General features: G+C 35.3%; 2 protein-coding genes across 4 annotated transcripts in view; one reads left to right on the forward strand and one right to left on the reverse strand.

Moving 5' to 3' along the window:
• Positions 1-6,582, reverse strand: part of LOC121413297 (cilia- and flagella-associated protein 298-like) — a 15,916-nt gene extending 9,334 nt beyond the window's left edge. The window contains exon 1 of one of the 2 annotated variants that reach the window (XM_041606072.1): positions 6,558-6,582. The gene's annotated coding sequence lies outside the window, so the exon portion shown is untranslated. Of the gene's footprint in view, positions 1-2,436; positions 2,473-6,557 lie in introns of those variants that run through there. The other variant, XM_041606071.1, reaches the window with a different exon arrangement.
• Positions 6,583-9,258: 2,676 nt separating this feature from the next.
• The window catches only part of LOC121413299 (WD repeat-containing protein 3-like), a 37,469-nt gene continuing 20,978 nt past the window's right edge, over positions 9,259-25,749 (forward strand). For both annotated transcript variants that reach the window (XM_041606075.1, XM_041606074.1), the window contains exons 1-3: positions 9,259-9,398; positions 23,989-24,183; positions 25,072-25,281. In XM_041606075.1, the coding sequence (XP_041462009.1) occupies positions 24,025-24,183; positions 25,072-25,281 (369 nt within the window). In that variant the 5' untranslated portion in view covers positions 9,259-9,398; positions 23,989-24,024. The remainder of the gene's footprint in view (positions 9,399-23,988; positions 24,184-25,071; positions 25,282-25,749) is intronic.

Genomic DNA, 25,749 nt, shown 5'->3' on the forward strand with positions numbered 1-25,749 from the left:
GCTGGTGATCATGATTCGTTCAATGGTGTTTGATCCTGACAAATCGAAAAAGAATAAAATATAGCGAAATCATAGAGGTTCATCTACCCAGAAACACGAAACGAAACACTAATTGTGATGCATTCTGGTAAACATGTCTCGATAGCCTCAACATACATGTATTCAGGCTGCATGTATTGGCAATTTTGTTTCGTGTAGATAAATGTGTTTAAAGAATAAAAAAGTCCAAATGGCTATTTTTTTGCTTATCTATATTTCTAGTATGAGTATCCAGAGCATCATTTGTCTGCTTTCCACTTTAATTACCCTTTCTCTTTCTTCCTTGTAAAGTTGAGTTTCTTTTGATTTTTCTTATTTCTTCCTTTTTTTCTCAGTCTTTGTTCTCTGTTCTTTTATTCTTTATTTCTTTAGGGGAACTCTCCCTTCCTCCTGAAATGTATTTGAAAGGGATTGATCGATACCTATCCAGACAACAATACAAATTACGACAATGGCTTGCCATGCCCACCATTTTTTTCAATTCGGGTACCTCAAGCGAATAATGTTCGTGCAGGCTCCACTCCACTTCACTACTGCTGCACTATGTTCCACCTACATGTACCAGAACATAGAGACCCAAAACTGGCATGACAAGAAGTGAAACTTTTTGTAAAGAATTACTAGTTTTGGTTTTAAAGATTGTGATGTTGCTGCATGAATTTCATATTCCCCCCCCATAAAATCCCACCTTTGTCACTCTAAGTATCAGAGCGAGTTTTGGGTCTCGATGTTCGAGTAGGTGGAGCGTAGTGAAGTGGAATGGAGCCTGCACGGGGTACACGAACATTGCTTGAGCAAGTTGAGGTACAATTCAGGTCCATGTCAAACCCACCCATGGGTTCATATCATCTCGCGTGCAAAGGAATATCAGTCATATGCACACGACACTTCCAAAATACAGTGGGCTTTTGCCCACACAACATATCATGTATAATTTGGTATTCCACATCCTGCTATGACACTTACTGAATCATTTAGATCCTTCCGTGACTTTTCCTGGAAGTTTCTTTTTAAAAATATGTATATTTTCTTGATCTTCAGTGAAGATTTCACGGAGATAAAAATCGATCAGCATGGATATCAATTTTCTCCTGAAGAGGGCGTGCGATTTATATTCATATCAAAGACATGACAAGAGATAGAATAGGCACCTACACTATTTTACATGCATATTGACGCAAGGCATTACGCGAAGTCCGTGAAGTGTCCAATCTTTTCATTGTATAGACTTTGGTATACCGTATATGTATTATTGACGTTCGTTAAAGCTTGTACTGCTGGTTTCTTTCCAGGCACTTATATTATTTTCTATTTTATTAGTCATCTTTTTGAATTAATTGCAAATAAGTGTTATCATCACAAATAATAATCTTTAATTATGCTTTTGAAGGTATTTCATTTATTGGTGCCCATAATTAGTAAATTAATCATGAGAATTGCGCATTACAAAGAAATTAGATTACCGAGGAGCTAAATCATGGTTGTGAAATCATTAGCGCCTCCAATGGGCTTCCTTGTATTTCCGTAGAAGAGACAAGCGAAGTCACTTTCGAGGCCGAGTTTAGCGAAATTTGCTCTTTTTGTAATGATTATTTCTAGATTGTATTTATATTTGTTTATTACCGGCAAGAGCCACGGTGCATAGCGAGGAGTTTCAGCAAATTTTACTTCAGCAATGATGCGATGTTTGACTACTTCGAAATCCAGGGTCAAACACGGTCCATTGTACGAGGTTAGTTAGTAAAGTATATAGCTATAGGTCCTACCTCGTAATGTGTGACTTGTGTCAGACTTCAAAGTTAAAGCCAGGGAATTCTTCCCATTGTAAGTTTGTTTCTAGACCTGGTGGGTGATTCATAAAGCTGTTCGTAAGATAAGAGCGACTTTAAGAACGACTGGTGATCCTTTCTTTTGGTAAATGCAATACACCGTTGGCGATGGTTTAGCGCGTAACCAGTCGTTCTTATTATGAACAGCTTTATGAAACGGCCCCCTGGCTCAGTACAATTCCTTACAAATTCTCTATCATATTCTTCTCTCTCTCACACTCACTTTTATTTAAAACTGTGCTCACTGCACTATCCCTCATACCACAGCCAAGGCCAAGGGCATGCACAGCCACAGCGCGCTTTCGATCTCAAATTACAAAATCAAGAAGGAAAACATGACAACTTTTTCAACACATGGGACTTATCATCGAGAAATCACTGAAGTTAGACAAGATTAGATGGAGCATTCGAACACGGAATGGGCAAAATAGTGACTTTAAAATTAAAAAAAAAAAATGTGTGTGAATTGTGATATTTCAAACTGAAATACCACAGCTAAATGAATAATAAAATTTCCTAAGACAAGTTCCTAAAATATTCAATTTCAATTTTTGGAAATATGTCTCACCGACTGGGTAACCACGGAAGCGAAAACCAAAATACAAGCATTGCGCATGCGCGATCTCGAGCACGAGCGCGAGCGAGCGTGACGGACGAGTGGGCTCCTTTTTCATGTTTTTTAGGGGCCTGGCTAAAATAATATGGAAAGTCCGGGGTTCGATTCCCGGCCGCGGCACCTATGCCCGTCGGAGCAAGACATTTAATCTACATTGCTGTTTAATCCTGCTTTCAAATAAATGGAAATGCTATATGCATTATTTGTAACTACGTGTGCACTTCTTTAAAAAAAGATATCTGTCTGAGGAAGTGCTTTGTGCTCTTCCGGGGGGGGGGGGGGCGGGGGGCCACTTCCATTCACGAGTGGATACCATGCGCGACCATGGGGTCTGGAAAAGCACCCTAAACACGTAATTTCCATATTCTGAAAATTCATCCCTTAACAAGTATTGGCGTGTGAAACCCTACCCTTAACAAATATTTCCTGAAATGAACCCCCTGAACAAGTACAGGAATGTTTTATTGTTACGGGTCCTTCGGTCGTCGGCTTTACCTTATTTGGTTTAGTACGACCCCACCTTCTACACCTCGCGCAAATCGGACTCTAAACACGAAGTCACTTGTTGAGGCAAAAAGGACATCCTTTAACATTTTAATTTTGTTTTATCATCTCGACAATTTCGACCGTAATTTTCCTTGTGAAATAAATACCTTTTTTTCATTATTTTTGTGTTTTTGACACCCTTATCCGGGGGGGGGGGCCACTTACGTTGACGAGTGGATACCATGCGCGACCAAAAAAACACGTAAAAAATATGTCTTTTTCACGATAGGGCACGTTACGTACGTAACGTGATAAGGGTGTCAAAAACACAAAAATAATGAAAAAGGGTATCTATTTCGCTATGAAGGTTACGTGTTTAGGGTAGAATTTGCGGGGATGATAAAACAAGACTAGGCCCTAAAACGTTTTATAAAGGATGTCCTTCTTGCCCCAACACTTCGTGTTTAGAGTCAGATTTAATTGCGCGAGGTGTAGAAGGTTGGGTCGTACCGTCGTACTACTAAAGCTAAATAAGCGGTAAAGCCGACGACCGAAGGACCCGTAACAAAAACATTCCTGTAACTTGTTTAGGGGTTTATTTCAGGGAATATTTGCCAAGACTGGTATCGTTTTGTTTCCAATACTTGCTAGGGTAGGGGTTCCACATGCACGCCAATACTTGTTAAAGGGGAAGTTCACCCTGAAGAAAACTTTGTTGCAAAAATAGCAGAGAAAATAGTAAAAAATATTGGTGAAGGTTTGAGGAAAATCCGTTAAAGAGTAAGAAAGTTATTAGAGTTCAAAGTTTTGGATTGGTGACGTCATAAACGAGCAGCTGCCCCATGTGTTATGTAATATAAAATGCATGAATTTCAAATTTTTCATGGTTCCTGATGACTTAATTTTGTTTTCTATTCATGATCGGGTGTGAAATAATTTGTCTATTGATATACAAAAGGTACAGTGAAAACCATTTTCAATTTTCTGAGAAAATAACATTTCATTGATTTTTTACCATTCGCTATGTAGGAATGCTGCTCGCATATGACGTCACAAATCAAATAATTGAAATTCTAATAACTTTTTAATTATTTGATGAATTTTTCTCAAACCTTCCGCAATATTTTTTATTATTTTTTCTGCTATTTTTACAATAAAGTTTTTGTCAGGGTAAACTTCCCCTTTAAGGGGTGCATTTTCAGAATATGGAAAATACGTCTTTAGTGTGCTTTTCGAGACCCCATGGTCGCGCATGTTATCCACTCGTGAATGGAAGTGCCCCCCCCCCCCCGGGGTGCTCTTATAATTATTTATACAACAATACAGCAACCTGCTGTAGATCTCCGGGATCAGCGGAGGAAGAAGAAGATTTTCAAAGATTTGCATTATTCAGGTGAAACAGTTCTAGGCACGTCTACGTGAATATTCATTAGGTGGCCCGTGGGCTGATGTATCCCCACTTTCATTTTTCTTATGTTACTACATGAAATCATGATTGTTTCATTTTTTCATAAATGTGTAAATGATGTGTCTCCATTATGACGAAATGAGTTGCAGCAATGAATAACTAATGATGCACTTAATCAGTTGTTAATCCAATTGTTTTACTTCTTGCATGGTAGATTTTTTAAAAATAAATACAAAAGAACAAGTGGGGATATAATTATGTACAGTCTCCTTGATGAATATTCATAAAGAGATGCCCAGAACTGTTTCACTGCATAGAATGATGGAAATCTTTTATATTTAATAACTTCGTAATTCGCGATTTTGATCACATTTTCTGCATTTTGCTCTGTGAATTAATTACTCTATTTAGTGAGACATAAATAATGTATCTTCAGCCTGGAGCATCCATTTAAACTAAGTGAAGTTAGCATGATTATTTATTATACGATATATATATATAAACTAACAAACAAAAAGAAGTTAAATTGTTACAGGAAAATAAACAATAATAAACAAAATGTGGCCCTTTTCTTTTATTTTCTAGTTGTGTAAAAAAAAATCGGTTTGTTAACTGGAAGTTGATCTCATGAATAAGCGCAGCGGAACCGCGGGGGAGGGGGGATGTTGCACTGCGCAAATGTGATAGTTTTTTTTCAAAATGAAATGTGCCCTTAATAAGGTAACACTTTTTTACTCAAAGTTTTGTCCCTCAAGAATGAATTTCTTCTATTTGTGATATAATTTGTATTGTGAAATACTTCCTTCTCATTTCACTCATTTCTTTTCTCTCTTTTTGTCCCTAAATGGGTAGTTATATGATTGCTTGATTGAATGATTGCATTATATATTTTTTTCATTCCAAAATTCAACAAAAGTTACAATGTAAGGGAGTAATGCAGAGAAGACTATGCGAACATTAAAGGGGAATGAAACCTTTGGAACAAATAGGCTTGTGCCACATAAAAATCAAAGAATAAGAATAAAGAAAGTTTGAGAAAAATCGGACAAATAATGAGAAAGTTATGAGCATTTCAATATTGCAATCACTCATGCTATATGGAGATCCCCCCCCCCCCCGTTGGCAATGCGACAAGGATGTGTGATGTCACTGATGAACAACTTTCCCTTTGGTCAGGTGGACTATAAAATACCCTCAAAATTTTTCTTATCATGCTTACTATGATACAAACTCTTTATCCATCATGTCCATGATGTATTCTTAAAGAATATGTATTACATGCCCTCATCATGAAGAACACATGATCTATGCATGGATAGATGTGATAAAAGAGGCAATTCAAGTGAAATATATACTAAAGTAATGGGGAGAGTTGTTCACAAGTGACATCACACATCTTTGTCGCATTGCCAATTTGCTATCTCCATAGCATTAGTGATCGCAATATTCAAATGCTCATAACTTTCTCATTATTTGTCCGATTTTTCTCAAACTTTTGTTGATCTGTTTCTTTGATTTTTCTGTTTTCACACTAGCTATCTTTATCCAATGATTTCATTCTCCTTTAACTAGCCCCAAAAGGCCTATCATCCCCTTAACAAGTACTGACGTGTGAAACCCTATACTCTTAACAAGTATTAGGAAAAAAAACGATCATGACTCTTGGCAAATGTTCCCCGAAATTAACCACTGAACAAGTATAGGAATGTTTTATTGTTACGGGCCCTTCGGTCGTCGGCTTTACCTTATTTGGTTTAGTTCGACCCCACCTTCTACACTTCGCGCAAATCAGACACTAAACACGTAGCGTTGGGGCAAAAAGGACATCCTTTATAAAACATTTTATTTTTGTTTCATCATCCCCGCAAAATCGACCCTAAACACGTAATTTTCCTAGTGAAATAGATACCCTTTTTTCATTATTTATCACGCTACGTACGTAACGTGCCCTATCGTGACAAAGACATCCTTTTTACGTGTTTTTTGGTCGCGCATGGTATCCACTCGTCAATGTAAGTGCCCCCCCCCCCCCGGGCCAATGTAATAAGGGTGTCAAAAACAAAACATCGAAATAATGAAAAAAAGTATCTATTTTCGCTAGGAAAGCTCCGTATTTAGGGTCAAATTTGCGACCATAACAAATAAGACTAAAATGTTTTATAAATAAAGATGCACTTGCCGAAAGAGTAAACGTGTGAGAGCCGTTATATAAATAGAGTACGATTTGCGCGAGGTGTGGGGAGGTGGGGCTGTACCACTGATCTCTCCCCTACCTGGATGGGAACAATAACGCTGATTGGCCTATTCCGTGTTGAAGCACCGGAAGTTGGTACCTCCGCACGCCGAGTTCCCCCAAAAAGCCAAAATCGGAGTAGAGTCTGGTACACGGCAATAGTGTCAATTCTTAATTATACTTACCAAATCAACTCTTATAACAGCACTTTTCAATGTGAATTTATACCTGATACAAAGTTTAAGATGTCGTCCTGTGCCACGTATAATTGCACTTATTGTGACGACCGTGGAAACAGAGAAAATGGGATTACTTTTCACAGATAAGACAAGCTGGTGAACTGCATAGTTGTAGACTTTATGTAGTCCCATGTGCTCAAATACATGTGTGGTAATTCTAAATTACCAGAGCAAGTTTCCAAAACTTTAAAACTCCGGGGGGGGGGGTTATCGATTGTTGTGATTTCTCTGGAAGCGTGATGAATTCAAACCATGATTCAAATGAATATTCAGTTTATTAATATTCACAAATGTCACCAAGTTTTATGAGTTTATCAATCATGTTTGGACAGAAGAATATCACGACTGAGACACGAAAATACTGACCGTGTATAGCATGTATTGTGAAACTTTCCAAGAACTCTTTTTTTAAGTACATAAAAAAGACATTAAGCTACAGAGACGGATTAACAGACTTCAGAAATTTCACAGAACTTATTTTGAGATGCCGAATGTCGTCAAAGAAAAAATGTCTCGGTGGAGCAAAAAAAGGGGGGCAGCGCTGGGGGGGGGGGGTTATCAACCAGAAATTTAGGGGGTGACGCAATAAAAATAATCTGACAAGCAAAAAAAGGTTATCGACCCAAAATTTAGGAAGGGATGCAAAACAAAAGAAATAATCTGACAAGCATCAAAAAAGGGTTATCAACCAGAATTTCAGGGCGGACCACAACGATTTTAGGGGGGTCCACCTGAATTTAAAGGGGATGCAGGAAAAAAATTGACAAGCAAAAAGAACAAAAAAAAAGTTGTCAACATAAATTTTGGGGGGTCTGTCCACCACGTAAAATTTAGGGGTACAGGACCCCCCCCCGCTTCCGCTGCCTACAGTGTATATGAACAAACTGGGTCGAGGATAATTGAAGAGGGTCGATCGATGTGACAGAAGGAAAGAGAGAGAGAGAAGGTCAAGTCCACCTCAGAAAAATGTTGATTTGAATCAAAAGAGAAAAATCAGACAAGCACAATGCTGAAAATTTCATTAAAATCTGATGTAAAATAAAAAGTTATGACATTTCAAAGTTTCGCTTATTAAAAAAAAATAGTGATATGAACGAGCCAGTTACATCCAAATGAGAGAGTCAATGATTTTACTCACTATTTCTTTTGTGTTTTATAGTTTGAATTATACAATATTTCAACTTTTACGAATTTGACGTTTAGGACCTTGCCGGAAGCACAAAATGTTAAAATAATGGAATACCAACCGAGATGTGCATATAACTGTTTTGTGAAATGAAGCGAAACTTTAAACTGCCATAACTTTCATATTACATCCGATTTTGATGAAATTTCAGGGTTATGCTTGTTGATTTTTTTTCTTTTTATTCAAATCAAGTTTTTGTTGGGTGTGGACTTGTTCTTTAAAGGGCGAGTCCACCTCATGAAAATGATTATTTGAATAGAGAGAAAAACACACAATAATGCTCAAAATTTAATCAAAATCAGAAATAAAATATGAAAGTTACATTTTCAACGTTTGAAAACGATGAATTTTTCGGTGTTGCACTTGTTTGATTTTTTTTTTTGGGGGGTGGGGTAGACTTAAATTAAAGGGGGGGTTCAAGCCCAGTGTTATAAGCCTTCATAACCTAGAAAGTCCTCACCATATCGATCCTAAGATGGTTATTTGGAAAACCTCCAAAATACCCCTAGTCAAGGATTTCATCCATTCTTCCGTAGGTGAGAAAAACACCAACCCCTTCAAAATTATGTTTCCGAATTGTATACTGGAAAAGGACCATGGTTTCAAGAAAATTGCGAATTCTGGCACCTTAAATATATGAAGTTTTGTATAAAAAGCAATGAGTGCTTCAGTGTGCAGACAGCTAGCGTATCGCTCACAATGCACATGCTAATGGAGCGATCGCGTTCCTTTTGGGGGAACTGGTATGGCGGACAATAGAACTCGCGGGCTTCAAACAAAGGACCCTCCCAGCATATCCAGTTAGGGGAGAGATCAGTGGGCTGTACCAAAGCTGTATACGAGACCCACAGTCTGCGGTGTTCTGTTATGAGAAGCAACATGTGGCCGGTATCACGTGCGCTCAGCTCAGACAACGTGCACGGGGCCGATTGCACGAGAGTGTTCTTCCAAGGACCGTCTTTTGTGTCACTCATTTCTTATGATGCGCTATAAGCGGGGTATCTCTGAAATTTATGATAAAAAATGAAATTCGTAAATTTGATTTTAGATCAATTTTTAAATAATTTTATGACATATCCCATCATTTCATAGACAAAGATTTCGTTTACGTTAACGGACAAATAAAATATGTTTGCAGAACTAGATAATTTATTTATATACCGGTACGTTTCACATGGCGCATCATAAGAAATGGGCGACACGAAAGACTGTCCTTTTTCAATGACCGTTTCTTGTAAATGGCCGTGGCTTGCATGAACCACGGAAATCCATCGGTTGCGGGCTGTTGTCTCTCAGACTCATTCATGAGAAAAAATGACTTGAGGAAAACTTAAACATCGATTCATTCATCACATATTATTTGTAAGTACATTTCTTGAAGTGAGCCATCTGTATTTGAAATCGATTGGTTAAACAGGAAAGAGCGTGGAAGTAACGTAGGGTCTACCCTGAAACTAAGTCAATGAAGTCGTCGTCTTAATTAGATCTAGTCCCATGTGTTGAAATCTATGTGATGTCCAAAATTTATTAAAGTGATTGATAGCCCGTCCATCTAACATAATCTATTTCAATGCAGTTTTGATTCATAACGGCCGGCTTCGAGCAAATTTCCCAGCTTAAATTGTTTGTGAATGTCAGTTGTCAAAAGCAAGACTGCTGTGCTGGAAGTGGAACTCAATTCATGCTGCCACGCACAGAAAAAAAATCAAGCCATGCATGATGAAGTTGTCATGGTTGTGTGTTGTGTACACCAGAAGTGGGGTCGCAGCATGCGCGACCCACTAAGTTAGAAATCCACTGCCAAATGCAGTTCATGGTGCGAGGTTAGTATTATACTAGACCAAAAGCTTCGGTCTCTGTTATGTTGGTTGTTCAGCTGAACTTCGTTGGCTTCAGTCACCAAATACATAGACCGAAGTTAAACCGTCGTTTGTACGGGGGCTCAATGGCCACGGCTAATTTCTTGTTTTTCTCCTCAATACCGTGATATTTTACACAAACAGTGCATTTATATGCACCTTTAGGTGATAATGTTTAAGTGATGACAGTTTCTTACCCTAAATTCCCGCTTTGAAACTGGCATTCAGAGGATTGTCTCTAAAAGTTGACACTTGCGACTCGGAGAGTGGGCAGCCATCTTGGTAATGAATTATTCATGAAAAGTGGCCGGCGAAAGTTAGACTCCGCCCCATGACCTTTACGTCACACATATACCACGTATACAGTACAGTGCCAGGGCGAGCAAACGTTGAAAAGGAAAAGAAAATTAATATTCATAAGCCTGACGTAAAAGAGATGATCTGATTGGCCAACGGTTTCGATAAGCAGTTGACCCGGAAGTTCATCCCACCTCATATGTTTGTGTACATTATCGACTTCGGAGGAACGAGTGAATTGGGAGCGACACGACAGCCGAGGAAAGTCACTGTTTTTGTTCCTTTTCAATTGAATTTTCACCACTTAAATGCCAATCAAAGCCTAGAGGAAATAACAAGCTGCATTTTGGTAAGCTTCTTTTTATATATTGTTATTCATTTAAGAAAATATTCGATGAGCCCCGCCGGGGGGATTTTGCGTTGTACCTCCCCTAATGGCGGGGACACGCTAGCGAGCCATCTGTCGAAGAGGAGAAATTAAAAAATAAAAAAATGTTAAAAAACTCCTCGAAACAGACGGCTGCCAGCTGTCTAGTATTATACCAACCTCGCAATAAAAGTAAGTGGACTGCTAGCTGCTGGTCATCTGGTCATGCTGGTACTGGTTAGCCCGAACTTAGCGACCGACATGACAGATTTCAATTTCTCACTCTCAGCCTCAGCCGTTCTTCTCTGACTCTGATTGGTCAGTTAAGACAGTGCGGTGTCTGTGTGTTCGGTGTGTGATGCGAAGCGTGCTGTACATGTGTTCACTGGACTTGTGGGCATACTAGAGTGCACACCACGCATTTTATTATGAAATACATTTTTTTTGGGGGGGATACATTTTATCACAATACAATTTTTCATTCCCAGAGGTTGGCAGGTCTGACACAGTCAGAAGCTCATTTAGATTGTACCATGAATTTATTGCACAATCCACAACTCATCTGGAGTTGAATTACATGCACTTCGATGATTGAACCCTGAATAAGGGCATGTAACCACAGTCAATATATCTTAACTGGGCTATTTCGGACCAGTAGCCGATATACTGGGCAAAATTGATCCCCCCCCCCTCAGATCTCGGCCGCTGATCGTGCGATTGCTGCAAAATTTTGCACCCCTGTAGAGCCGGATGTAAACTACAAGACTATAGTAAAATTTTCAGAAAGTAATTAAATATTTTTTTTATTAAGTATGCAAATAAGTGTATGAAATTTGCCCTATGTTTGTTTTTTGTGTATGTTTTTAACTTTAACTTAAATTAAATAGCTAGTAGAATGCTAATTTTTGATGGGAATATCAATTATTACATTTCTAACATATATCTTCAAAAATATAATAAATTTCTTGTGGCCATGCGTTTTGAGTTGGGCCCATTTCCGTTACAACTCAAATTTTCTTCGAAAATCGCACCATTTTATACAATTGTATTTTTTTCTTAAGTTTGACATCCTTTACCCATAAAAGTATATATATTCTGAAAGGAAATTGTCTGAGGAATTCAAAAATGCAACCAGAAAAGGCATAGGGTAATGTCATAAAAAGTTAAAGGTCAAAATATGTGGAAAACTGTGAAAAAAACATACTTCCCAATAAATCTGAGAATCAGATAAACTTTACACCCTATAGGGAAATAACATGCATATTTCAATTCTTTAGAGTGAGACCTTTCCAGTGATATATAACTTGTTGGGGATAACTCTACCAAAATAACTGGGCGCAATCATCTTTTAAGACCAAATTTCACATCACAATTTTTGCGGGTAAATATGTATCAATGCTTGATTTACCCCTAAAACATTAATTAGTATTGCCTTTAGTTGCATAAATACACTTGCAAACACTAACCAGTATATTATAATATATTTACTGTGGTTATTATGAATTAAAAATTATTTCATTTGACTCAAATTGTGGGATTTGTCACCTCTTGGCTCAAAGACCGGTGGACCACAGGTTGACAACTGAGAGTCAGGTTTAACATATAAATATAGGAAAAATGTGAATGCACAATGAAAAGTTCTCATTACTGCTTAAGCTTATTTAAAATTAGTGTCAACAAAAACAACTGACAAGTTATAAATAAATCCAGACACCTGGCAAAAATACTTTATGTTATTTTAGAGTATTTTATTTTAAATATACCCTCTTGCTCAACATTCTGCAGGACATGGTCTCTTGGTACTGGGTCAATTGAATGTCAATGCACAGAACATATTTCTATGGGTACATTTGCCTCTGTTTAATCTTTGTACCAGTTTCATTCTCAAGTTTTTTGTTTATTTTTTTTATAATTTGGTATAAGCCTGAGTCGAATCGATTTTAAAATCGGTGTTCGATCGATGTCATCGAACACCGGTGCAGATTTTGCAAAATCGGTGCATCGAAAAAAAAAAAAACATGGGCCGGCCGATTCGTTTGGTTTACACAATCAGTCATCAAAATATCAGCAATGTCCAACTTTAATACTACTTACTTGATTTCTATTGCCCCCAAAATGAAACCGATTGAGTAATTATGATGCTATTCACCATTAATTTGAAGTTTATTTCGATCATAGTTCGAGTCTTACTCGTCTGCTCGTGCCGAGATAATTTATGCACAATGAATTCATGAATGGAATCAGTCATGGCCATCGATCGTGCATGCGCAGTACTGTTCTTCAATCAAACCAGAAAATGGCCGGAAATTTACGCGATCAACAGAAAATAAATCTTGCTTTCATGAACAATATTAATATCATGAACATAGAACATTATTTAATCGTAATATTTAACAATAATTTGCATATGATAATCATTAATATAAATTTAGAGCTTGATGTGAAACGTTTGTATTTCGTTTCAATTTTCAATGGCGGACATCTCATGACGATCAACTTGACTTCTGAGTCGAGCTAGTGCACTTGTCTAAAAAAAATAATCATCACGTCAGGATTGATTCTCGAACATTGTCTACATGCAAAAACTCTGTTCAAGTTCGTAATATCACCATATAATAACATTTTACATGACAAAACAGAGAAAATTGCGTTTGATTTTTTTTCCCATCAATTTGAAGCTAGTTTGTGCCCAACTTTGGGCTCTGATTTCATGAATGGGAAAATATGTCATACGTCATCGAAAACGCATGCGCATTGTTCTTATTTTCTCGAAGCTGGGAGGAGACATCCAGAAATTGAATCATAGAAATAATCCCAGTATTAATTCTTCCATATGAACATAACATACTTTGCTGACATCGTCAATATTCTTAATCTTAGTATGACCATAAAATCTTGTTAAATCGTAATAATTTAGATGAATTTAGGGCTCGATTCGAACCATTCATATTTATTTTGATCGCATGCTCAATTGCGTCTAAAAAACTGGATTGTCATTATCATGATTAATTCTCAAACATCGTCATAACTCATATTCCACAATCTTTCCTCACAATCGTTATATCAGCATTGAATAGCAATTCAAATGACCATCCAGAGAAAATTACGTATTTATTCCCATAAATTTATTTGGAGCTCATTTTGGATCCAACTACACAATCTCAGGCAAGTTACAGTGCTCTCCGTTGATTGCACTTGTTTGCTGGCGCTGACGTCATGCAGGCCTGTTGCTTCGGGAGCTGAGAGTGAGAGTGAGTGTACGGAGCTGCGGACGGGGCTGGTGAATGGACTGCGAATGCTAGTTGACCGAAAATCATTCGGATCAACTCTGCGTGATTCATGACTTTATTATTGTTTCATTTTAAACTTATATGTTGTCATCTGCAAACATCATTGTTGAAGATATTTTGGGAAGAATTCTGCTTTGGTCCCCGGCCTTTTTTGTGTGTTTTGTGATCATGGAAAATACAAACGAACTTTGCTCTGTCATCTGCTTGTGCAACGCTCACCCGGCCAACGCCAGCGCATACCGTCAGTGCGTATAGTGCACATGCAAAGCGCATCGCATCGACGCAAAAAAACAAGACTAAATTTTCCCCGCCTTCAATATTCGATGCATCGATGTTCGATCGAATTAGAGCTGTCGAACACCGGTTTTCAAAATAATCGATATGACTCAGGCTTAATTTGGTAAATATTCTCTGAACACTTTTGTGCCAGCCAAATATGTGTCATTTACTGATTTATAGAAGCAGTGTGATGTAACATTAAGAAAAAAGTAAATAGAATCAGATGAGGACTTTATTGCAACAAACAAGTTTTCATTAATTAAAATTGCATAATAGTAGAGCCGATAAGCTCCAAAAATCACAAGAATTGTGCAAAATTTGACTAAAGCATGAAACTTTCACAAGTATTAGTATATGCCGTAAGATTTATTTTAAAGATGGGAGGTAAATTTAAAAATGCCATTTTCGGCCGTTGCCATGGCAACGGAATAATTTCTCAAAAATGACATACATTCCCATGTAAATGGTAAATAAACATGATATAGATGAATAAAATGATAACTTTCAAGCTTCCAATTGAATATATATAAAATTTAGAAACATTCAAAATCAACAAGATAGTTCCAATTGGTCCGTTGCCATGGCAACGGCTTGTTTTTCCCCAGAAAAATAAAAATTTTGATTAAAAAAAACGTTGTAGAATATGATTTATCTTTAATTTTCCCTAATTTTACAGTGTTAAACAAAGATATTTTGGTTGCTAGATGTATAAATCATATCTCAAGCCATTGCCATGGCAACCAAATAACAACTGATTTACAAAAATAACATGGTTGACAAGACAATGGGCAGGTGGAAAAATCAACTGGAATTGACTTTATATGTATGCTTTAGTTTTGACCCCCTCATTTGAACCAAAAATACAGAAAGTGTTCTGCAGGAGTTCTTTATAAAGATAAAACTTTATGTTGCATTGGTAATGCTTGAATTAAATAAAAAGAAACAATGTTGCAAAGAACCCGTTGCCATGGCAACAGCTTATTTCCCTCTAGAAAGGTAAAAATATTGATAAAAATGTAGAATACATGTATGATCATCATTCCATTTTCAATAATTTTAAGGTACTAATCGAGATATGTTTGTGACTAAATTTATATATATATAAAACATCTTAAGTCATTGCCATGGCAACCAGATAACATTCAATTTAAAAACAACAACAACAGGGATGACAAGGTTATGGAAAGGTGAAAAGTACAATGAAAATTAACTTATATGTACATGCATAAGGTTTGACCTACTCAATTAATTTAGGGGAAATAATAAAGTGAGTGTTTTGCATGAACTAATTAGAATGTCCAACATTGATGTTGCCTTAGCAATACTTGAATTCCACGATAAATATCAATGTTGCAAATGACCTGTTGCCATAGCAACGGCTCATTTACACAAGAAAAGTACCAGTTTTGATTAGAAAAATGACTATAGACTCTGATTTTTCTTTCATTTCTCCTAATTTTGTGATAAGAATTGATATGTTTGCTGTTAACATACAAATAATATCTGAAGCCATTGTCATGGCAACCAAATTACATCTAATTTGAAAAAAAACATGGTTGACAACACAATGGACAGGTGGAAAATACAATTAGAATTATTCTGTATATGCTTAATTTTTTTTTTCACCTAACTGGCATTATAATAAATGATATATCTTAATAGAACATAAAGTATAGAATGAGTTCTGCAGGAGTTCTTTAGAAAGATAAAAAATTATGTTGCCTTGGTTACGCTTGAATTAAATTCTTTTTGAAATGTTGCAAAGGGCTCGTTGCCATGGCAACAGCGTATTTCCCTGTAGAAAGGTAAATATATTGATAAAAATGTAGAATACAGACATGTATGATCATCTTTCCATTTTCAATTATTTTAAGGTACTGATCAAGATATGTTTGTGACTAGATTTATAAATATAACATCTTAAGCCATTGCCATGGCAACCCGATAACATCTATTTTTTTCAAAAACAACATGGATGACAAGGGTATGGAGACTATGGACAGGTGAAAAATTCACTTAATGTGCATGCATAAGGTTTGACCTCAATCTAGGGGAAACAATACAATGAGTGTTCTGCATGAACTAATTAGAATGATAAACATTGATGATGCCTTGGTAATACTTGAATTCAATGATAAATATCAACGTTGCAAATGATCTGTTGTCATAGCAACTGCTCATTTTCCCAAGAAAAGTACCAGTTTTGATTAGAAAATCTGTAGTGGTCTGATGTGTCCAAGACCTTGAGACGGCTTCCAAAAATGGAGTTTAAAACGGCTGTTGATATATAAATGGACATAGCTCACTTCATATCCCCAATGTGTATTAGTAATGAACTATATGTCCATTTTGAAGTAACAACAGTCAATTTAGACCCCATTTTGGAGGCCATCTTGGATTTTTAACATATCATTCCATTGATTGTCCTTGTAACTTGTTCTAATGCATTAAAAAATGGTTTTATGATAATGGTTGAGACATCAAGATCACATTTCACAGGCGGATATAGAATGATCTACGTCAGATTTGATTAAAAACAGTCAATTTTAGACCCCATTTTTGTAAGTCACCTTGCGTTTTTTAACATACCAGACCAATGACTGTCCTTGTAACTTGTCTTAATGCATTACACGACCCTTTAAACTATGGTTTAGACAGCAACATAATATTCCCCAGACAGATATTGAACAACCAATGTTTATTTGTAAGTAACATTAGATATGGTTTTACAAAACTTTTTTTGTAAGCCATCTTGGAAATGTGGACATACTAGACCACTGACTGTCCATGTAGCTTGTCCTTATGTATTGACCCTTGAAATAACAAATCATATTCCCCAGACAGATATTGAGCAAACTATATCCTAATTTATTATTTGACTCTTGAAGCTATGGTTTCAACACCAAAATCATATCTCACAAGTGAATATAAAAGGAGCTATTCCATTTTCAAGTATCAGCAACCGTTTTAGAATATTTTTTGGAAGCCATATTGGATTTTCAAACACACCTGTCATTGTAACTTGTTCTAATATTGTTAGACTCTTGAAACCAATGATTTAGACACCAATATATCATCCTCTATAGGCCAATATGAAATGAGCTATGCACGCTTTAGGTATCAGTAACCATTCTAGATTCAATTTTTCGAAGCCATCTTGGATTTTTGGACATTCCAAACCACTGGCTGTCCTTGTATTTGGCCAAATGTACTACTTGATCCTTAAAACCAATGAATAGAAACCAAATTAAAGCCATTTTATCAAGTAATGGATAAATTGTGGATTTTTAGCTCACGGCAGCCAGTGAGGGCATCATCTTGGAACACCCTTGAGTGCTTAAATTATTTTTAACCTTTCAACCAGTAAGGGTATTTTTATCGTATTTGACCAGTCTACTTTTCATGTAAAATAACCAGTGAATAGATTAAACTTCGTGTTGAATAGATTCAAACGTTACTTTAAAAATTATCACAGTATTACAAAATTTTCTTCGTCAAAATCAGCAGTGTAATTTTGAGGGGGCCAGATATGACTTATCGAGCAAAATTTACTTTAAAATGTTCTCACCGAGCCAGCGACAGAGCAAAAAATTTCATTTTGTTTTTCATTTTGGGTACATTATTCGTAAAATAATATTTCATCCATCTCTCTTTCACTTTCTCTTTATTTTTTTTAGTAATGATTTTTTTTTTTGGGGGGGGGAAGGGTTGCTGAATTACTGGGAATTTTCTTGATGGAAACTTTCCATGGGAATAAATTTGACTTTTGTGGGAATTTTTTAAATTTTTGGCAATTTTCAGGAATTAAAAAAAAAGATGGGAATTTTCAAAAAGTAACAATTTTCTGATATTTATATGCAGGAAATAGGCATATCCTGGCAGATGATGCTTAATAGTGCTTTGCTATCATATTTCAAGCCAAGTATGCTAAAACAGTCAGACAAGGCATGATTTCAATGATCTCCATGTAAAAGATGATTTACTGTATTTACCTTGATTTGGATATCAAGACCATGTCGACTCCTTACATAGACCTAAGATTTTGAGTTATCAACCCCTATAATCCCCTTATATATTGATATGTTGAACAGCTTTAAAACACATATCACCCCAAGACGCTTTCTTCAAAATGGCCGCCTGCGAATACTTTGAACGAAATTGTCCAGCATCGAGTTTCGGGCATTTATTTGAGCCCACAAAACTCTGATACGAGTTTTGTTGGTCTTATTTCGATGCCATGTATAATGAAACAAGATTGTGCTTATCATTTAGCATTTTTATGTTCAGCACCCCCTAAAAGGGGAAAAAATAAATAAATAAACATATTTTTATCGAAATTTGTACTTTTCTGGAGCCATTTGCAACATTGATATTCATCTTTATGTTCAGCATTACCAAAACATAAGTATTTTTGTCAACCTAATGGAACAATGCATAACACTTAATGTAACTCTTGTTCAAAATTACTTGTAAAAGAGCAGGTCCAATCTTGTGCATATTAAGTTAATTTTATTGTATTTTCTGTCTGTCCATTATTTTGTCAGCTATAGTTTTTTGGGGGGTAAATTAAATGTTATGTTATTGCAATATTAATGCCTCAATATGTTATTCACAAACAACAAAAATGTACGCGTATCTTTGGCACCCTAACTTTAGTAAAAATAAATGAAATATAAGATTCTACTAGGTATTTTTTAATCAAAGATGGTCTTTTCTGGAGGAAAAATGATCCGTTGCCATGGCAACCGAACACATATTTGCAAACATTGATATCATTAAGTTCAACCGTTACCAAGGCAGCATCAGTTTTATCATGCCATTGTACTCATGCAAAACACTCACTGTAATTTTTGTTCAAAACTTAATGACTGTTCAAACATTATGTAGATTAAGTAAAAATTTTATTTTAAATTCCACCTGACCATTATCATTTCAACAGTGTAATTTTTTTGTATTTATAAATTACATGGCTGAAGATGTTATCTACATATTAACAACAAGCATATATATGCTTAGCACCCTAAAATTAGGTGAAATGAAAGAAAAATCAAATTTTACCATGTTTTTGTTTATCAAAGTTGCTTATACTTTTCTGGGAGGAGGGGAACATTTGAATTATTAACATTTGAAATTAATATTTATCATTAAATTCAAGTATTACCAAGGCAACATCAATTTATTATTCTAATGAACTCATGCAGAATACTTAGTAAATTTTTTGTCCAAAATTAAATGACTGGCCAAACCTTTCACACATTGAGTTATATTGTATTTTCCACCTGTCCATGATATTGTCATCCAAATTAATATTTTTGTAAATTAGATATTATTTGGTTGTCATGTCAATAGCTTTAGATGTTATTTAAACATTTTGCACCAAACATATCGATGTTTAACACACTAAGATTAGGGGAAATGCAAGAAAAATAAGAATTTATAGTCCTTTTTTAATAAAAATTGGTACTAAATGATCCGTTGCTATGGTAACAGGCCATTTGCAACATTGATTTTTATCCTTGAATTCAAGTATTACCAAGGCAACATTAATCTGAATCATTCCAATTAGTTCATGCAGAACACTCACTGTATCATTTCCCCTAAATTAATTGAGTAGGTCAAACCTTATGCATAAAAGTTATTTTCATTGAATTATTCACCTATCCATAACCTTGTCATCTCTGTTTTGTTTTTTTAAATTGAATGTTATCTGGTTGTCATGGCAATGACTTAAGATGTTTTATATATATTTAAATTTAGTCACAAACATATTTCGATTAGTACCTTGAAATTATTGAAAATGGAATGATGATCATACATGTATTCTACATTTTTATCATTTTTTTTCCTTTCTAGAGGGAAATAAGCTGTTGCCATAGCAACGGGTTCTTTGCAACATTGATTTTTATCCTTGAATTCAAGTATTACCAAGGCAACATTAATCTGAATCATTCCAATTAGTTCATGCAGAACACTCACTGTATCATTTCCCCTAAATTAATTGAGTAGGTCAAACCTTATGCATAAAAGTTATTTTTATTGAATTATTCACCTATCCATAACCTTGTCATCTCTGTTTTGTTTTTTTAAATTGAATGTTATCTGGTTGCCATGGCAATGACTTAAGATGTTTTATATATATTTAAATTTAGTCACAAACATATCTCGATTAGTACCTTAAAATTATTGAAAATGGAATGATGATCATACATGTATTCTACATTTTTATCATTTTTTTCCTTTCTAGAGGGAAATAAGCTGTTGCCATAGCAACGGGTTCTTTGCAACATTGTTTCTTTTCATTTGATTCAAGTATTACCAAGGCAACATCGATCTGTATCATTCCAATTAGTTCATGCAGAACACTCACTGCATTAGTTCCCCTAAATTAATTGAGTAGGTCAAACCTTATGCATGTACATAAAATACATATAACTTATTTTTTATTGTACTTTTCACCTTTCCATGAACTTGTCATCACTGTTTTTGCTGTTTTTAATTAGATGTTATCTGGTTGCCATGGCAATGAATTAAGATGTTATCTTTATAAATTTAGTCAAAAGCATATCCCGATTAGTACCTCAAAAATGATTGAAAATGGACTGATGATCATACATGTATTCTACATTTTTATCAATATTTTTACCTTTCTAGAGGGAAATAAGCTGTTGCCATGGCAACGGGTTCTTTGCAACATTGTTTCTTTTTATTTAATTCAAGCATTACCAATGCAACATAAAGTTTTATCTTTATAAAGAACTCCTGCAGAACACTTTCTGTATTTTTGGTTCAAATGAGGGGGTCAAAACTAAAGCATACATATAAAGTCAATTCCAGTTGATTTTTCCACCTGCCCATTGTCTTGTCAACCATGTTATTATTGTAAATCAGTTGTTATTTGGTTGCCATGGCAATGGCTTGAGATATGATTTATACATCTAGCAACCAAAATATCTTTGTTTAACACTGTAAAATTAGGGAAAATTAAAGATAAATCATATTCTACAACGTTTTTTTAATCAAAATTTTTATTTTTCTGGGGAAAAACAAGCCGTTGCCATGGCAACGGACCAATTGGAACTATCTTGTTGATTTTGAATGTTTCTAAATTGTATATATATTTAATTAGAAGCTTGAAAATTATCATTTTATTCATCTATATCATGTTTATTTACCATTTACATGGGAATGTATGTCATTTTTGAGAAATTATTCCGTTGCCATGGCAACGGCCGAAAATGGCATTTTTAAATTTACCTCCCATCTTTAAAATAAATCTTACGGCATATACTAATACTTGTGAAAGTTTCATGCTTTAGTCAAATTTTGCACAATTGTTCGGCTAATCCGCTCTACTAAGGTGTATTTGTATCTATTATGTTACCAGAGTAATCTGAAGATTCTGACACAAAGTTATCACTATCAGTCTACGCTCTCAATATTGAAACCATGAGGTCATAATTATTAAAACAATAAATTGATTTATCTCTGAAGCCTTTAATTAGTTTGTGCTTTTCTTTTTGAAATTTATGCAGCTTCTAAATTTTATTCAAGGTGTAACCCAAAACTGTATTTTATCTCTCCTTATTTCCTATACATCAGACAGTCACAATTTCAATCATGTTAATTTCATGTTTTACATCAATTAATTAAACTAATTAGCTTAATTAGGTACCCTTTAAACTTAAAAGTTCAAATTTGACCCACTTATGACTGAAGAATAAGCAAGTGAGCTCCAAAACTATTACATATTTTAGGTACTGTGATGTTACACATTTAGTTTCTTAATGAAGTGAAAATTTATGCTCCCCTCGTCATGCTCCCCTCGTCTACCACCATGCAAAAATGGCCAATCGATGTTACATAACTGCTAATTACTGGTAAACGAAGTAATATCAAGTATTTCTTTTTCTTTTAAGTAATTGGTATAAAGATTCCCTTTAATATGATACCAAATATACCCATGTAGCACATGTATTTCAAGTTTTATACCATTAATTATTTCTGTGCTTGTCGTGCAAATGTAACGATACCACCTATTTGCGGGCCCAACTTAAAACGCATGGCCTTATGTATTTTATTGTTTTGGAATTTTTATGTATTTCCGTGTTTTTTCTGATGAACTTTGTTGGGAACCCTTTTGTGATCATGAATAGCATAAAATAAATCCATTTAATGCAACAAAAGTAAAAATAATCATACATTGGTTGAAAAACACAATTTGCATTGACTTTGTACACGGAATCACGTTTTTGATCATTTTTGGGTCTGACATGCACTTACAAAATGTTGCGTGATTTCGGAACTGCATACATGTACCCGGGCATCGCAAATTTGGTCTCAAAAGACTTGAAAGTAAAAAGTTAGTGAGTGATGCGGTCAAAATATTTTGTGCGAGCTCGTAGTGATAAAATTTGTTAAAGGGGGGGGGGGTCAAATTGAACCCCCCCCCAGTTTAATAAGGGTTAAAGAAGAAGAAAGGAGGGAAACGACAATGGAGAGAGTGGTTGGAGAAAGAAGAGAGAGGGGGAAGATAGTTGATCGAGAGACGAGAGAGATGGAAAGAGATAGGGGAGTGGGTGGGCTAGATTAAAGAGAAAGAGTCGGAGAAAGTCAGGCCTAACAAATTAGTTTAATCCTTTCATGTTATTCCTTCATTTATAATAATTCATGTAATGTATATGTTCACAACCAGAATAATTTCATTTTAATCATCTACACTGCATTATTTGCCCTCATTATTTCACAGTTATTAGGCATTTAGGATAATAAACCAACTGCTACTTTTTCTTTCTATCTCTATGGTTCGAACACACAGGAAACATGCATGTCTTTGATTGCACAATGACTTGATTTTTTTTTACATGACGTGTTGCCTTTCTTACCAAAAAGCGACACAGTTTGTTTCTGGTTTTTGAGAGGGAGTATTTGTCGCCCGATGGTTCGGGTAGGTGTAGCAGAGGGTAGCGGTAGTGAAATGTAGTGGAGCCAACACAAGCTATCACCTGAGACCTGCCTGAGGTACATGTAAATCTCAACATAATCGTTTTAATTCTCAGTCAGACATCGCTTTGCTTGGCTTTGCCAAACTTTACCTTAAAGGCCCATAGATCTAATTTGATATGGACTGAAGCTAGAGACCAAATCTTGCGAACATGTGGTGAACAAACGTGTGAGATGCTACTTTGTTTTCACATACATGTAGGCAACAATAGTGGATGGTGCATTGTAGAAAGTAAGCACTCTAGAAGGCATTAGGACCTCAATAAGGTTGAAAAAATCCACAAGTAGTTAGTCTTTCAAGCACCATTGTGCAAACTCAACAGAAAATTACCAGAAATCATTTTTGTTCTTATCTGAACTTCAAGAAACAACAAATGACATTTAAAAAATCATTAAAAGAGGAAAAAAGTAGGATCACTAGACAAGGCTTGCTGGCGGTTGATTGTTTTGAATGAAATTAATTTTTGTTTATTGCAATTAAAACTTTAGTTTTCAGATATCACAAACGACTATATCTGAGGTAAAAATATTTGATTAAAATCTGTGGAATTCGTACAATAGTGATTAAAAGTCAGACTCTCCTGGCTTCCTTTCAACGTTTTTGAGGTCCCTATGCCCCCTTGAGTGGATAAATGATTAGGCCAAAGTCCTGACTTAATAAGTCCTGCCCTCACGGTGTTTTGTAGAAATCGCACTAGACCTTTATCAAAATGAAAGAATAGGACTTCGGTCTGTGTAATATGCCTTAAAGAAAGGCACATTTCTTTTTTAAAATATTGAAATGGCCCACAATGACATTTTACTTCTTTTCACATGACTTTCATCTTATGAAGATTGGAATCATTTGTCACCCTCTGCAGGTCCATCACTGGTATTCTCTATGTTAATTATTGAGGATGGGGTTGACTAAACAATACCTACGCTTTATACAGAGTGCTGTATTTGGAGTCGTTGGAACAACCAAAGCCAATGTAGTGTTCACCAAAGATCATCAGTTTGTTGCAGTATCTGCTGTAGAACATGTTATCATCTGGAGCTTAAAGAAAGCAGAGAAGGTATTCACTAAAACTGATTTTTAGTACTGGTGATCATTGGTACGGTTGTCAATTCGTCTACTGCCGACTTGTCCAATCACCTCATGGTCTACTTCATTTAGTCTAATGCCATTCTGTCCCTAAACATTTTGTCTAACACAACTATTTGTTCCAGTAGCCATTCGGTCGAATCGTCACTTTGTCTAATCACCAGTTTGTGTATGACCATTTCCGTCTAGTATTTCATTTTCATTCATTTTACACAATTAATACTTAGTCTAATTAGACCAAATTGTATGGACTAAATGGCTATTGAACCAACTGGTTAGTAGATGAAACAGAGTGGCGGAAATGGCAATTAGACCATGTGAATAGTGGAGGAACTTATGGTAGGACAAATGGTAGTAGACGAGTTGACAATTGGATGAATTGGCATAAGACCAAATGAAAATAAAACATTGTACAATCAATTACTAAGCTTTGTATTATGATTGTACTACAGCTAAACTGGAACTGGTTTCTCATCAATGCAACCTTGGTTATGAAATGAATGTCACTAGTAGATAAGAAAATTAGCAAAATAGATGTTGCAAAGGTTTGGAAGAAATCAGACAAGTAATGAGAAAGTTATAAATATTTAATAGGTGAATGTGTGTAGTGAGATTGAATAAAGAAAAATATTGTTTATTTTGATATCATAATTCAACAAATAAGTGTACACATGCTGTAATATGATTTTAGGAACCAACAAAGTAATCAGGAATTCATCTCCAGAAATACACATTCTTTGAACTACAGACAAATATTTTGCCAGAAATTTTTAGTTGCTCTTCATCACATTTTGAATGTTGGTTCTTCTGAATAGCAATCCTTTGCTTAATACTTCATTCTATTTTTCTGCCCATATAGGTACTATTACTTGAAGGCAGTAAACATGAGGTCACTTGTCTTGCTCAGACTGATGCTCGTCCAATCATTGCTGTTGGTTATTCAGATGGATCTATTAAGCTCTTTGATAGTAATAATGGAGATGTGATTGTTACATTTAATGGTCATAAGACAGCTGTATCTACAATGCATTTTGATGAACATGCTCTTCGTCTTGCTTCTGGCTCAAAGGTCAGCTCATATAAAACTTGTTATAAATTCAAATTTAAAATAACAGTTTAAAGCTAGTGAAGTAATTCAATTTGATGATTGGCTGATTATGAACTTGTTATATAAAGTCTTCTTGAAACAGTCCCCTTTTCAATATACAGATACAAGCTGTACCAGGCTTTAAAACCAGTTTTCAGAATTCAGGACTAAGTTCTAGTTTATTGAACTGAATTGATTTGATAAATTCAATTTGGATCATGTTATTGTTTTTTATATTTATTTACTGAGCTTTCCCAGAATTGCTGAAAACACAACAAGAAAATGAATTTGTTATTAAAAATATAAAATAAATCTTGCAGTCCTAAAAATCTTGATCGAATTTTTTTTTTTAAGTCCCCTTTTAAATATACATTACATGTATCTGATACTGAAAGAATTGTTTACTCTTCTTGTCTTGTTTTATTACATAATTTTTTTCTCCAACTGATG

This window comes from Lytechinus variegatus, chromosome 4 (genome assembly GCF_018143015.1).
Source record: "Lytechinus variegatus isolate NC3 chromosome 4, Lvar_3.0, whole genome shotgun sequence".
In the NCBI taxonomy this organism is placed as follows: domain Eukaryota; kingdom Metazoa; phylum Echinodermata; class Echinoidea; order Temnopleuroida; family Toxopneustidae; genus Lytechinus; species Lytechinus variegatus.